The following is a 15,870-nucleotide window of genomic DNA, read 5'->3' as shown; positions in this document are numbered from 1 at the left end:
GAAACCACTCTGCATGATGCCATAGCGGAGCTACGAGGGTCATCATTATAACTTTGGAAGGTTTGGTTATGTCGAGTAGTCTTCTCATTAGACAAAACGGGGGAAAGGCGTACACGTCAATGTTGTCCCACCATTGTTGGAATGCATCTTGCCATAGAGCCTGAGGGTCCAGGACTGGAGAACAGTACTGCGGAAGCTTGCTGTTCAGGGAGGTTGCGAACAGATCTACAGTCGGGGAACCCCACAAAGTCAGGACCATTCAGAGCCTACTATCTGAGTCGAGCTGCTAACTGTCCGCAAGCACATTCCTCTTGCCAGGAATGAATTGAGCTGATAGAGACACCCAATGTTCTTCTGACCTTCTGAGAATCTTCACTGCAAGATGGCATAGAGGCTGTGAAAAACTAACGCCCTGTTTATGTAAGCCACTACTATGGTGTTTTCACTCATCAACACCACAGTGACCAGCCAGCAACTGTTGGAACTGATGAAGAGCTAGGTAAGCTGCTCTCATCTCTGGAAGAATCATGTGCTGATACCTTTCTGACTCTGACCAAAGGGCGGAGATTGTATGGTGCAGCAGGTGAGCCTCCCACCCTTCTTTTTATATATCTGTGAAGAGCATCTAATCTGGAAGGAGAATGAGAAGATTCTGGCCTTGTTGAAGGTTTTCATCTACCATCCACCAACTCAAATCCGTCACTGGGTATCCGGTGGATCGGAGTGTTGGTTTCACACAGACTTCAGCTGCCACTGCAGGGATCTCATCCTGAGGCGGCCGTTTGAAACAAGACGGATGAGAGAGGTCAGGTGGCATAACACACTTAACCAACGAGAGGCTGGAAGAACTTCTTTCCTGAGGAAGGGTGTGGTCACTTCCTTCAGTCTGTGTGCTCTTTCATCTGGTGGGAACACTTTCTCTTGGACGGTGCCTATGATTATACCGAGGTATACCAGTCTCTGTGAAGGTTGCAGTAATGCCTGCTCATGATTTATCAGATCCCCAGTTCCTAGCAAAACTCAAGAAGCATGTCCCGGTGACGAAGAAGGGTCGTCTCCGAGTCTGCTAGGATCAGCCAGTCGTCCAGATATTTGGGAGGACGGATACCGTTCCTGTGAGCCCAAGATGATACTAGGGCGAACACTGGTGAATACCCGAGGAGCTGTCGCGATACCGAAGCATAGAACCTTGAACTGGTATGTTTTTTCCTCATGCCACCTTTGCCTGCGGCGCTGTATAGGCATCCTCCCACAAGTGGTAGGTGATGAGGAATGCCATTCCTACTGGGAGTGACCACCTCGGCCACCTCCTTTTCCTCCCTTCTATCCTCTGAAGGACTTGGACCCTTTCTGGCCTTTGGATGGAAAACTTAAGACACCTTAGAAGGTCCGGAGGACCTAGAAGTTGACTGGTGAGAAGAGGAAGGTGCTTGCTGAGGACATGAAGACTGAAAAGGTCTACCATAGGTCCGTAATGTCATAGCCTTATGGAGGAGAGAATCGTTTAATGATCTCCTCCATCGCTCAGCAGCCCTCTCTATCTCTTCAGGACCAAAGAGAGATGAACCCTCAAGGGTAGAATTCCCCAACCGAGAGACCTCCACCTTCGGCAACTGTTTGTGGAACCTACCTATGATGGTATCCCTTCTCTTGAAAATGGCATTTGCCAACAGGTTGAAGACGTGGTGCGATAGGAACTCAAGAGTCGGGGTACCTGTCAACACGAAAGACTCCATAGTCTTCCTGGCCGACTCCTTTGAAAGATTGTGGGAGTGAACCATGAAGCCTAAGGATCGTAGCCATAGATCGAGCCACAAACCAGCCTGCATGGCGTACTTCGCGCCTCTCTCTATGTTCAGGAGCTCAACTGTCGAGAGGGAGGCCTTCAGAGAGGAGAGGGTCCGAGTCAGTACACCCTTCGTTAGGAACTCTACCGAAGGGTCGAGGGTCATGGTGGAATGTGGTTCCCCTTCTATCTCGTAATACTTCTTTTGTAGAACAAAAGGAAGTGGAAGGGATTGAGATGAGGAACCTACCCTCAAGGAACTAGGAGTTCCAGCTATCTGAGTGATAGTTTTCCTTTTGGCGGCTGTCAAACCTTTGGACCAGGACAAAGTTACACTGGACCTGGAAGGCTCCTGGGTCTCTAATATCTCGTCGAGAACCATATCCTTCCCTTCCTGGATGGTGGAACCACGAGTGGACAGCCTGTTGATGGCCCTCAATACAGGTAAGGACCTGCCAAAAGGTATGCTTTGACTCACGTTTCTCCTGTTCGAAATGATAGTTCGGACTGGCCACCTTTGGAAGATTCTCACCATCAGAATCTAAGGGGTCATCCACCTCCAGACTCACATTCAGTCTGGGGTAGGTCCGGGTCGTCAACAGAATCACTGGGAGGACCCGCCACTGGGGACCGTCTGTGCCTCAGCCATTCTAGCTTCTCGTGCCGCAGTGTTCTTGGGTTTCGTCTTGTGTCCTTTGATTCCCTATGCACAGGATGTTCCTCCGCAGTCTTAGGAGGGGGAACCTGCAATGTTTTCGAGGCACTCGACGAAGCCTTGGCAGAAAGAGCTGAAGGCTCCTTCTCTGGAGGAAGTACAGAAACCAGACGTTGGTCCAGAGGCACTACCTCAATTTCTTAAGAATTGAAGGGATGGATTGCGATCTCCTTGGGCAAGCCTACGTTCCTACTTGTCCTAGGACGGATGATGTCGGCGTGAGGTGGTGTTACACCTTTCATCCTTCTCTTCTGTTTCCTAGTGATGACCTCCTTTACCTTTACTAGCGTAAAGGGTAAGTTGCCTATCTAAGGATCAGAAGGACACGATCGGGGAGGAGGTGATCTACGTACTGTTTGCCGTCGATTTCGTTCTAGGGTCCCGATTCCCAACTGACGACCTCTTCCAGGGTTCCAGGGGGATCCTAGGGGTTGCCTTGACTGGAACAGTCAAAGGGTGTGACCGTGTAGGAGCCACGTTCTGAGTCTTCAGGAGGGTGGAGATGACATATTCACCAATGGAGGATGCTCTGAACCTCTAGGTAAACCCTGGAATTCCTTAGAAGTGTCCTTTGGGTGGAACTCTAGATGGAGCTCCAGTCGACGGAGATGATAACCTCTAGGGCAGAGGAACACACTCCTTCAGGCACGAAGGACGGTCCGGACTAATAAGCCCGTTCGCGAACCTATTACGAGGCTCCTTAAACCCTTCTAGAAAGGGTGTCGGTTTTCCGCTGGAGGTGGAAGAAGTAGAGGGTCGAGTCGAAGATGTTGGTACCGCATTTGCTCGTAGTTCTGACATACAGTGGAATCTCTACACACGAACGTATCTACATCCGAATTTTCCAACATCCGAAGTAAAATTCGAGCAATTTTTCGACTCTACACCCGAATTTTATTTCGACACACGAAGTAAGCAATTTTCGTCGTACCAGTTGTATCCGAATTTTTCGACACGCGAAGTACAATTCGAACACGTTCCTACTCTACACCCAAATTTTTTTTCGACACCCGAAGTAAACAATACCCGTACACGTAGATGTATTTTTTATTTCCGCCGATAGAAGGCAGCATTTCTACCTCGGAGGGACCCTCAATTAGCGTGGCTTGGGATATTCCTCTGTTCTCGTCGGCTTCGTGTGGTTGTGCCCTGTGCGTTCTGCTATTAACTGTGTTTTAATCGTGATTTTTTACGTTCATCCTTTTACGGTATTTCAAGTAAATCATGGGTCCTAAAAGGCTTAGTTTCGCAAGTGGTATTGGTAGTAGTGAGAAAAGGAATAAGGAAATGCTTTCTTTAGAAGTAAAGCAAGGAATTATTGAAAAGCATGAGCGTGGCGTCCGCGTGAGTGAACTTGCAAAAGAACATCACGACGAACTTACTACAGAGGGGTTCAAGGAACTCCATGCTATGTCTGAGCACATGAGTGATGACAAGGAAGGGATTGAGGAGGTAGAACATGTGTTAGGTTCGGCGCAAATAAAAGAGGTGTTAGGAAAATATCAAGACATGGTCGACTTCATCGACAAATACCATCCAAAAAAATTGCAGGTTTGTCGTGTAGTTGCGCAGTTCGATGATGTTTCCCTAACTTATTTTCGAAACATTCTGAAAAGCTGTACCAAGCAACTTTCTATCGATAGCTTCTTTAAAAAAACTACGAAGCGAACTCGTGATGAAGAGGAAGGAAGTGGTTCAAAGAAAATGGCAAAGAGTGAAGCGAAAAAAAGTGAAACAAAGAAAACGGCAAAGATTGAAGAGAAAAAAATTCAATCAATTTTAAGTGTAGAGTGAAAGTGATTAAAATTAATCATCAAAAAGGAAAAAAGAGAATGTAAAAAAAATATAAAATATCACACATATACCATGGCACTTCCCCCAATTTTGGTGGGTAGCCGACATCAACAAAGAAACAAAAACAAAAAGGGGACCTCTACTCTCTACGTTCCTCCCAGCCTAACAAGGGACTCAACCGAGTTCAGCTGGTACTGCTAGGGTGTCACAGCCCACCCTCCCACATTATCCACCACAGATGAAGCTTCATAATGCTGAATCCCCTACTGCTGCTACCTCCGCGGTCATCTAAGGCATCGGAGGCAGCAGCAGGGCCTACCGGAACTGCGTCACAATCGCTCGCCATTCATTCCTATTTCTAGCACGCTCTCTTGCCTCGCTCACATCTATCCTCCTATCACCCAGAGCTTCCTTCACTCCATCCATCCACCCAAACCTTGGCCTTCCTCTAGTACTTCTCCCATCAACTCTTGCATTCATCACCTTCTTTAGCAGACATCCATTTTCCATTCTATCAACATGGCCAAACCACCTCAACACATTCATATCCACTCTAGCTGCTAACTCATTTCTTACACCCGTTCTCACTCTCACCACTTCGTTCCTCACCCTATCTACTCGAGATACACCAGCCATACTCCTTAGACACTTCATTTCAAACACATTCAATTTCTGTCTCTCCATCACTTTCATTCCCCACAACTCCGATCCATACATCACAGTTGGTACAATCCCTTTCTCATATAAAACTCTCTTTACATTCATGCCCAACCCTCTATTTTTTACTACTCCCTTAACTGCCCCCAACACTTTGCAACCTTCATTCACTCTCTGACGTACATCTGCTTCCACTCCACCATTTGCTGCAACAACAGACCCCAAGTACTTAAACTGATCCACCTCCTCAAGTAACTCTCCATTCAACATGACATTCAACCTTGCACCACCTTCCCTTCTCGTACATCTCATAACCTTACTCTTACCCACATCAACTCTCAACTTCCTTCTCTCACACTCTCTTCCAAATTCTGTCACTAATCGTCCAAGCTTCTCTTCTGTGTCTGCAACCAGTACAGTATCATCCGCAAACAACAACTGATTTACCTCCCATTCATGGTCATTCTCGTCTACCAGTTTTAATCCTCGTCCAAGCACTCGAGCATTCACCTCTCTCACCACTCCATCAACATACAAGTTAAACAACCACGGCGACATCACACATCCCTGTCTCAGCCCCACTCTCACCGGAAACCAATCACTCACTTCATTTCCTATCCTAACACATGCTTTACTACCTTTGTAGAAACTTTTCACTGCTTGCAACAACCTTCCACCAACTCCATATAACCTCATCCCATTCCACATTGCTTCCCTATCAACTCTATCATATGCTTTCTCCAGATCCATAAACGCAACATACACCTCCTTACCTTTTCCTAAATATTTCTCGCATATCTCCTAACTGTAAAAATCTGATTCATACAACCCCTACCTCTTCTAAAACCACCCTGTATTTCCAAGATTGCATTCTCTGTTTTATCCTTGATCCTATTAATCAATACTCTACCATACACTTTTCCAACTACGCTTAACAAACTAATACCTCTTGAATTACAACACTCATGCACATCTCCCTTACCCTTATATAATGGTACAATACATGCAGCACATCTCCCTTACCCTAATATAGTGGTACAATACATGCACAAACCCAATCTACTGGTACCATTGACAACACAGAACACATATTAAACAATCTCACCAACCATTCAAGTACAGTCACACCCCGCTCCTTCAACATCTCAGCTCTCACACCATCCATACCAGATGCTTTTCCTACTCTTGTTTCATCTAGTGCTCTCCTCACTTCATCTATTGTAATCTCTCTCATTCTCATCTCCCATCACTGGCACCTCAACACCTGCAACAGCAATTATGTCTGCCTCCCTATTATCCTCAACATTCAGTAAACTTTCAAAATATTCCGCCCATCTTTTCCTTGCCTCCTCTCCTTTTAACAACCTTCCATTTCCATCTTTCACTGTCTCTTCAATTCTTGAGCCAGCCTTCCTTACTCTCTTCACTTCTTTCCAAAACTACTTCTTATTCTCTTCATATGAATGACCTAATCCCTGACCCCACCTCAGGTCAGCTGCCCTCTTTGCCTCACGTACCTTGCGCTTTACTTCCACATTTTTCTCTTTATATTTTTCATACTTCTCTATACTATTACTCTGCAGCCATTCTTCAAAAGGCCTCTTTTTCTCTTCCACTTTTACCTTCACTCCTTCATTCCACCATTCACTGCCCTTCCTCATGCTGCCTCCAACAACCTTCTTTCCACACACATCACTTGCAATCCCAACAAAATTTTCTTTTACTAACTTCCACTCCTCCTCTAAATTGCCAGTTTCTCTTACTTTCACTTTGTCTTATATCATTTTCAACCTTTCCTGATATTTACTTTTTACCCCCGGTTTTATTAGCTGTTCAACCCTCACTACCTCCCTTTTACATCCACCTACTCTATTCCCCCATTCTTTTGCTACAACTAATTTTCCTTCCACCAAAAAATGATCAGACATACAGTTAGCCATACCCCTAAACACGTGCACGTCTTTCAATCTTCCAAACATTCTTTTAGTTATCAACACATAATCCATTAATGCCCTTTCTACTACTCTTCCATTTGCCACTATTACCCATGTATACTTATTTTTATCTTTCTTCTTGAAAAAGCTATTACTTATCACCATCTCTTGCTCAACACACATATCTACCAGTCTCTCACCACTCTCATTTTCACCTGGTACGCCATACTTCCCAATGACACCTTCTACCTCTCCAGCGCCCACTCTAGCATTTAAGTCACCCATGACAACTACTTAATTCCTTCTACCCAGTCCTTCTACACACCTAGTTAATTCATTCCAGAACTCATTCCGCTCTTCTTCACTTTTCTCACTACCTGGCCCATACGCACTGACAAACGCCCAACATTCCCTACCCAACCTAACCCTTACCCACATTAATCTAGATGATATCTCCTTCCATTCCACTACTTTACCTGTCATCCATTCACTCAGCAATAAAGCCACACCCTCTCTCGCTCTTCCCCTTTCAATCCCAGACACTCTACCAGACATTTCACCAAACATCACTTCACCCTTTCCTTTTATCTTCGTCTCACACAAGGCTAATACATCCATCCTTCTATTCCTAAACATACTTCCAATTTCACTTCTTTTACTCTCTATCGTACTACATCCACGCACATTCAAACACCCCAAAACTAGAGTGCGGGGAGCAGTCACTCTCCCCCCAGCTCCATCTCTTTGTCGATGTCTCACTTAGGACATAGGTTAAAGTTCACTTAGTGTAAGTTAGAATAAGTTACTGTAGTGTATGTTTATCGTAGTAACCCTCTCTACCTCCTCGCCGCCTGTCCGTCTCCTCTCTGCGTAGCAAGACCAACACCTGCGCTGGACTTTCTAAGGTAGTGACGCCAAAAACCCGTTTCTTATTTATTATTTCTTGATAATTATTCTTTTTTACATGTCTATTGTCTAATTTAGAGTGCATATTGTCATGTGTAATTATGTGTAGTAATTTATTAAGGAGTTATCATAGGTTTTTGGGCTCAACCACGGATTAATCCTATTTCAATGTATTCTTATGGGAAAATTCGTTTCTACATCCGAACATTTTCTACATCCGAAGTCGGTTGTGGAACGGATTAAATTCGTATGTAGAGGTACCACTGTATCTGCTACTGAATTGCTTGCAGAGATCGCCGATTTGCTCGTGGAATCGTGAGATTCATTCACAAAATCACGAGTTTCCCGTGTAAACGGACGCGATTCACAAGCAGAAGTGCTCGGAACAGGAGCACTAGGAGCCATGGAGGAAGAGGAAAGTCTAACGCCTTCCTGCTGCCCCAGAGAAGCACCTACGTCCGACAAAGTCGGCAGAGGAGGCCTCTGAATATGGACTACTCTAGTTGGAGAACGTATCACAGCGGGACGCGTTTCTAACCGTCGCGTAGGTGAACACTTTGCTAAAACTTCCCAGGCAGTGAAAGGCACTAAGGGTTCAGCCGGACGCCTGTTTGAGGAATGGTCATTCTCATCTTCAGGTCCGATCTGAGGTCGTTTGGAAGGTCTGGTTGAGGGGCTACGTGCTGATGGACTGCGCGTACGCCCACCTCTATCTCTAGATGAGGAAAGTCTAGACCTTGATCGCGAACGAGATGTTCGTGAGCGGGAGCGTCTAGCACGCATTCGAGAACAGCGTGAACATCGTGAATGCATATCTCGTAAACGAGAACTTCATTCACGTGAACAGTACCCTCGCGAGCATGAAAGCTGCCTTCATAAACGGGAACGCGAGCGCCGTTCTCGTGACCTAGATCGCAAAAATCTAGAACGTGAGCATCTGAACCTAGGTCTAGACTTTGCTCGTGATTGTGAAGAACACGATCGCGAGACTCGTCCTTGTGCTGAGGAACACCTCCGAAGAGACCGTTGAGACCGCAGTCATGAGCACGAGTCTCTAGAGCGTGAGCGCCTTCTAGAAGAAGAGCGCTCAGATCGTGATGACCTACGATCCATAAGATCTTCTGATCGTCGCAAATGGCGATCAAGGGAAGAGAGTCCAGAAGGGCGAGGCGAAAGAGATGTTCGCCCTTCAGAGCTGGTGGTGGTAGGGGTCCCGAAATCCCTAAGAACAACCACACCTGCAGCAGATCTGAAAGGGAGAATGGCTTGCCAGCGGCTGGAGGAGAAGTTGCTACTCTAAGAGAAGCAAACCCCCCCCCCCAGTACCCCGTGGTTATCAAAGAGTTAGTAGATCTGCGCTCCTACTCGATCATCCCTCGGAAGAGCGCAGCGAGAAGGAGATTTCGAGAGAGAATTAGAGGTTGCGAGAAGAAGAACGAGCTTTGCTCGCCCAAGGGACAACGGTCGCGCTTCGTCGTCTTCTTCCTACGCCCCCCAAACCTTCTCCCATTGGGAAGCAGACCACTCCCTACACTCTAAACAGGGCAAACCCTGCTCATATCGATGCCCTAGGCACATAGGACACAAAGAGTGCGGGTTGGTCTCCAACGCGGCACCTACACACCCTGGACAGGTTCGCATGATGAACGCAATCGCAAGAGAAGACACGCACACTTGAAAAGAGAAAGCAAAATTGAAAAAGTCCAATGACAGTCAGGAAGAGACCGGACATGTCCGATCTCAACTGAGCCAAAAGAAAAAAAATGACGTCTCTGTTGTGAAAGTATATATAGAGGCGGCTGGGTAACCCCCAGCCATCTCCAGCCTACCCGCTCAAGCGGTTAGGCAGGGTTGCCACCTCACAATTAAAGTCTGGGTTGCCACCTCACAATTAAAGTCTAATGGCTACCTTCCAGCTATGCTGAATGATAATCAACATAAATAACCGAAAGGTTTGTTAGTATGGGAACAATGAACCATTTTCACATCTCTTTAAAGGTTTATTTTTCACCACTATACTCTCTTCCCAAATGATTGCCAAGTTTCTTGAAAATTCAACAGCTTAATTTTTTCACCTCATGAAAATATTCAAGTGATGACAATTATGACTGGGGACATACATCTGTACTGCAAATTAAGAGGGTGAGGTTGCAAAACATTCACTCTCACATTTTTCCCAGTCTTCAAATGATAAAAATTTAACTCTCTAGTTCTAGTAACTAACCTTTAGCAACTTATTTTCAGTTATACATTTTACAATATATTCTCTATGCATTCATATTCATTTTTCACTCATTAATATACAAGAGGAAGCATTTTCAGGCTGTGAGGCACTTTAATTACCCGTTGTAATTTTTAATTAAAATTTGTGATGTAAGTGATGTCACTGCTACTGAGACCACTTTAGAAGACATAGTGGTATGTGTTGTTCAATAACCTAAGACAAAGATGATACTTCATTTCTCTTAAAAATTTCAAAGCTGATGTAGGCATTTGATTGTCATATTTTCTGTATAGCATAACTTGGTGATTCATTTAATTACCCTAAGGAAAAAATTCTAAAAAAATCCACAGACCAAACACGCTTTCTCCCTTTGATGTAAGGGAGGGATTACATGGGCAATAAAAATGTCAACATGCTTGGAAGACCCCTTTGGTGGAAAAGATGGGACAGTGCACGGTAATACAATGCAAGATTATCATAAAATTAATTTTTTCTATTTCTAATATGAAATGTAATCCAACACAATAAGTGATAACCATCTTTCATCACTGCAATAGGGGTGGGTTTTACAAAAGACCAATCATTTATAATTTAAAAAATACATAAATTTCAACTCCTATTAGAAATTATGGTGGTAAAAATGCCCAATCTTTTCAAGATAAATTCTATTCATTAACACATTTTTTTCCAATATTATAGTGTGTTTGCATAATATAGTCTACTGGTACCAAAATCCTTGGTGATTTAACATAAGTAAAGATATCATACTTTCACAGTATTTGTAATAAAAAATAATAGCAAAAACTTAAAAGTAAACTCATTCTTACCTGCCTCCCACAGAGACCGATTAGCACCATCTGATCCTTGAAAGCTACACGATCTGCTTGGACAGTTTCTGAGAATTTCATCAGCATCAATCTAAAAGAGGTAAAATTATAAGTAAATATCATTCTTCAAAGAAAAATTTCATGTTTCACCTAAGTTCTCACAATACCTAGAGGTATTTGAAACTTATTTCCCATTACTGGTAGTAATACCTCTAGATACAAAATTAATTCATTCTGGAGTGGCTTTGGTATCATGATTTTTTGCATAATGAGGCCAGTTTTACATATAAATCACCTAATTGGTTCCAAGCCCTACAACAACACCACATTAAATTCTATAATAAAGCTATATTGTACTAACCACATAGAAATACAACCAAAAACTATACAATTGAATCATTCAATGCCTAACCTAACCATTAATACCTGTAAATTAAGTATTTACTAGAACATGATGCAGTAATAAAGGGAAAATAAAAAAAATGTGGAACTTTACCTTTTGAGTGAGGCAATGTCCAAAAGTGAAATTGGCAGCAGTGGAGGACGACAAACGGCAGAATACATCAACAAGTGGCAGAAAACATGAACTCTTAACTTTATGAAACACATCAACAAATGGCAGGAAACATTAATACTCAACTTTACGAAACACATAACAAAAGGCAAAAAACATTAAAACAATTTTTCTAATTTTTATTTTTTTTTTACTTTGTTTTGTACTTTCTAAATTTCATCAAATTCTTCATCACTTCCACTTTCCTGTTTTTTTTTTTATCACTTTGACCTTCAACTTGGCCTAGTAATTGTCTCTTTAAAAAATAATGATCCAAGGAAGCTTATTTCTGCCTGTTCCTGAAATGACTCTGGCAAATGTCATTAAACTGCGCAGGCAGACGACCTATGTGAACCTTTTCTGGTTGCTTCTTTTCTACGAAATCAGCCAGTTTATGATAATAAAAAAACATCTCTTTAATTTCTGTCTTTGCCATAGTCGTAGATGTGTCCTCCTCCTCACCACTAGAGAACTGTTCCTGAATAATATTCACTTGCATGGCCTCCAAGTCCTTTAGGTAGTCCATTGTAAGATCCTCTTGGTGCTCCTTGAGAAGCTCATTAATGTTGTCCTCATCAATGACCAGACCCATGGACCTCCCGAGTGCAACAATTTTCTCAACCTCAAGTTGTGGAACAGGTTCCGGATCGTCAGTATGCTTGGCTTTGGCTTCAGCTAGACCTACGTAGAATCCCTTGAAGTCTCAAGCAGAGAAACAGGGTGAGGTTTGTACAATCGTGATTCTGAACCATCTTCTGAAAACTTTTTATAGAGAGCTTCTTGAAGTTAAAAAATAACTCGCTGGTCCATGGGGTTTGGGGAGAAGGGAGGTGTTAGGTGGAAAGCAGAGAACCTTGATAAAGGATTACTTCAGAAGGATATCTTCCTCAAGGCAAGGAGGGTGAACAGGGGCGGTCCAACGACAGCAGACATTTCAGAGGGAAGCACATCTCATCCAAATTTTTTATTCAATTGTACCGAAACAGAGGTTTATCCACTCGACAAAGAGCAGTCTCGTTACCCAAGCTTTCGCATTAGCCCTCCACATCACCGGAAGCATCTCCTTGAGCACTTTGTGGGACTTGAAGACTCGAGAAGTCTCCAAATGATACACCAGTACAGGGGTGAACTTAAAATCCCCCCACTGGGGTTACCCCAGAGTGCAAGGGTACGCCTGTCCTTCATAGGCTTATGGCCAGGCAGCAGCTTCTCTTCCTCCATGATGTAGGTCCGCCGAGGGCTTTTTTTCCCAAAGAAGCCCAGTTTTGCCACAGATGAAGACTTGCTGGAGACTGTAGCCTTTCTAGGGCGTCATCTCAACGAAAGTCTTAACAAAGGCTTTGGCCGTTTTCGTGTCTGAGCTGGCTGCCTCCCCATGCTGCACCACAGAATAAATGCCAGACTGTCTCTTGAATTTTTCAAACCAACCGCGTATAGCCTTGAACTCTGGGAGTTCCAGCTGCCATATCCCTTATCCTGCGCCGTCTTCGGCCTGAGCACGCACGAGAACATTGAAAATGGCGCTGGCATAGTGGCAGATTACCGTCTTAGTGATCGTGTCTCCAGAGGAGAAGCAGTCTCTAAATCTCGTCATGGACGTAGCTCCTCTTACAAGAAAAGACATTCACGCCCCCGGAAGGTGTTGTTGCTTTGATGGCTTCTTTTTGTTTAAGGATGATGCCTATCGTTACCCCACTCTTAACTACATGCCAGCCTCATACTTCTGGATTATCTCAAGCTTCATCTCCATTTAAAGCATCCTCTTCTTCTTTTCTTGAACAGGAGCAACATTCTTGGGACCCATGCCCAATATTATATGACTAGAATAATGCAACAGGATAACTATAAGTACAAAAGCAAAATCACCAACAAGAATTCAATGTGAACGATAGCACTGCCGAAACAAAATAGTCGAGGAACGCCGATAAATATATGCCGATGGGAAAAATGCTGACCAATAGGAGAGCAGGATCTTACGGCAGTAACTAGCATTAGGGTAGTGAGATAACGAATGGGAGAGCAGTACGATGGTGGCGAGTTTACAGTTTGAGGTGCGCAAATTTAAAATAATTTTCTCGACGGCTGGGGGAATCTCGTTTCATATCATGACGGATTTTCCGTAATATGAGGTGAAAAAATCTTCATATCCCTTTTTGTTCCGTGAGTTTTTTGTATACAAACTCTTTCGTATCGAGAAATATAACTGTAATGGAAAGTAGAAGGGACTGACGTTGTGCCCCACAGAATGGTAAAATGGTAAAATATCAAGTGCAGGAACATCACCACTAGATGAAAAGGATTATGAGATATTTCATCAAAAGCATGGCATTCCAGTCTCTAAACATGGGAAGTAAAAGATTCAATCATCTCTGAAACACTACTGTTATGTTCATATAATGTACTAATAAATCAAATGAAGCAGTTACTATTATTAAACAGGTATATTAATACATAAAATTAGCCTTGTTAAATGAAGCTTGGGTATCAACTGGGCCTCCCCCATATGAAACTGTATGGAATCATAGGAGGTTCCTACTCAGAGAAGCTTATAAAATAAAAAAGTTGATCAGACCCAGTAATTCACACTGAAAAGACACTCTCCAAAATATGTGAATTGCAATGAGGTGTATATAAGCGTAAAATGGTACAATCAAGCAGTTATCGGGCATAGACTAAACACTACAGCTTCTTATTTCAAGAATCCTCATTATCCAACAAAATGCTTTTCCATAAAACAATGATGTTACTCCACTCAAGGGGCAGTCTATACACTCATGAATGGCAAAGGCAATGACAGTTAGATTGACCTATCAAGAAGGACTATGCCCTAGAGACTGACCATATACATATGATCAGCAGCCAAGACTGCTCTCCACCCGAGCTAGAACCAGGGAGGGGACGCAATGGCTGCTGATTACTCAGCAGATATACCAATAGGCTCTCCCAAAACCCCCATCCTTAGCTCACAAGGATGTTTAAATCTTTATTTAAGCTAACCTTCATATGTATCTAGTAGTAATATAACATCTTACATTTTTATATATGTAAATACATTATGAGATGAATAATAAATAATACAGCAGAAATAACAGAATAAGTTACAGTGTTTGAAAAGGAAAACTTACTGGTCTACGTGATCCATCAGGTGGTGCAAGATGGCATTTCAAATATGTATCAAAGATTAAAGTAGCACTCTGTTTGATCTGTGCACTATTACAACTACTACTTTCTTGAAGTATGCAAGCCCACGACTGCAACATTTGTTCAAATGCTTCCATGTAAAGCTGGTCTTCATGATCAAACTGCAATAAAAAGGTAAAATTTCAATAATATCTTACATCTCAAACCTTATTTTGAAAGGTAATACCTGGAGTATATATCTGGACTGCAAGCCTTCTTGATATACAGTATCATAGAAACAAAGTAAGCATCATGCAGTGTACAGGTAAATTTATTTTTTACAAAATATATATGTGAGAGAGAGAGAGAGAGAGAGAGAGAGAGAGAGAGATAAATGATTTTAAGTTCTCTCTCTCTCTCTCTCACATACATACATACATACATATATATATATATATATATATTAGAATTCCTTGTTGCATTCTAGAAAATTATGATTATTTAAAAAGTTAATTGAGCTTTAATAAAACATTTATGTACGTTTGTTTAAAATTTTGGGTGTATTTTATCAATCTAATTATTTTGGATGCTGTCATCATGTCAGCGCCCAAAATACTTAAGATTGATAAAATACACCCAAAATTTAAAACAAAAGCACATACATGTTTTATTAAAATAATCCTAATTTTCTAAAATGCAACAAGGAAATCTAATATATATATGAGAGAGAGAGAGAGAGAGAGGAGAGAGAGAGAGAGAGAGAGAGAGAGAGAGAGAAAGTAAATATAGCTTACCATTTCCTCTAGAGCAGCACCCCTGAGCAAATTTGCAAGTTAGAGCAGTTAGATTTTCAACCAGTTGATGTAACATTTCTTTGGGTAGTGCAACCAAAACTGAAGGTGGGAAGAACAGCAGCAACTTGCGGAATATATTGCTGATGCCTAAAGCTTCAACTTCAGTAATCTGTGCACTAGAGAGAAAATAATTTAATTGAATAACCTTCACATCATAAAAGGACAAGTTTACCTTTATGGAGAAAAATTTCAATTGAATAACCTCCATATTGTCACTGAGAACCTACAATAATCAATACTTAAAAATTAGTTCATTTATGTAATATGTTGAAGTTATTATCATAATGGACAAAATAAAAATGAGATTACTGAATTCTTGTTCAGTGTAAGATAACAAATAGCAAAATCACAAATTTTTCAAATCAAAGTTACAGCATTTGTATTCTTCCTACATACAAACCAGAGTCCTTCAAACTACACTTCACACCCCCACCCACCCGGCAAGTGGCTAGATGAAGGTCCAAAGTGTTTTTTCAGTGAGGGTGGCTGGGGGATGGGAG

The 15,870-nt window shown here is 42.5% G+C and overlaps 1 protein-coding gene across 1 annotated transcript in view; it reads right to left on the bottom strand.

Moving 5' to 3' along the window:
• LOC137616464 (exportin-4-like) overlaps nt 1-15,870 on the bottom strand; it is a 148,422-nt gene that overhangs the window by 61,311 nt on the left and 71,241 nt on the right. Inside the window, 5 exon segments of the mRNA XM_068346264.1 lie at nt 10,844-10,915; nt 10,917-10,934; nt 14,522-14,698; nt 15,311-15,331; nt 15,333-15,486. Of these exon segments, the coding sequence (XP_068202365.1) occupies nt 10,844-10,915; nt 10,917-10,934; nt 14,522-14,698; nt 15,311-15,331; nt 15,333-15,486 (442 nt within the window).

The sequence above is a fragment of the Palaemon carinicauda genome, chromosome 22 (assembly GCF_036898095.1).
Source record: "Palaemon carinicauda isolate YSFRI2023 chromosome 22, ASM3689809v2, whole genome shotgun sequence".
Lineage (NCBI taxonomy): Eukaryota > Metazoa > Arthropoda > Malacostraca > Decapoda > Palaemonidae > Palaemon > Palaemon carinicauda.
The sequence above is the reverse complement of the archived record's forward strand: the minus strand, read 5'-3'. Positions and strand labels throughout refer to the sequence as shown.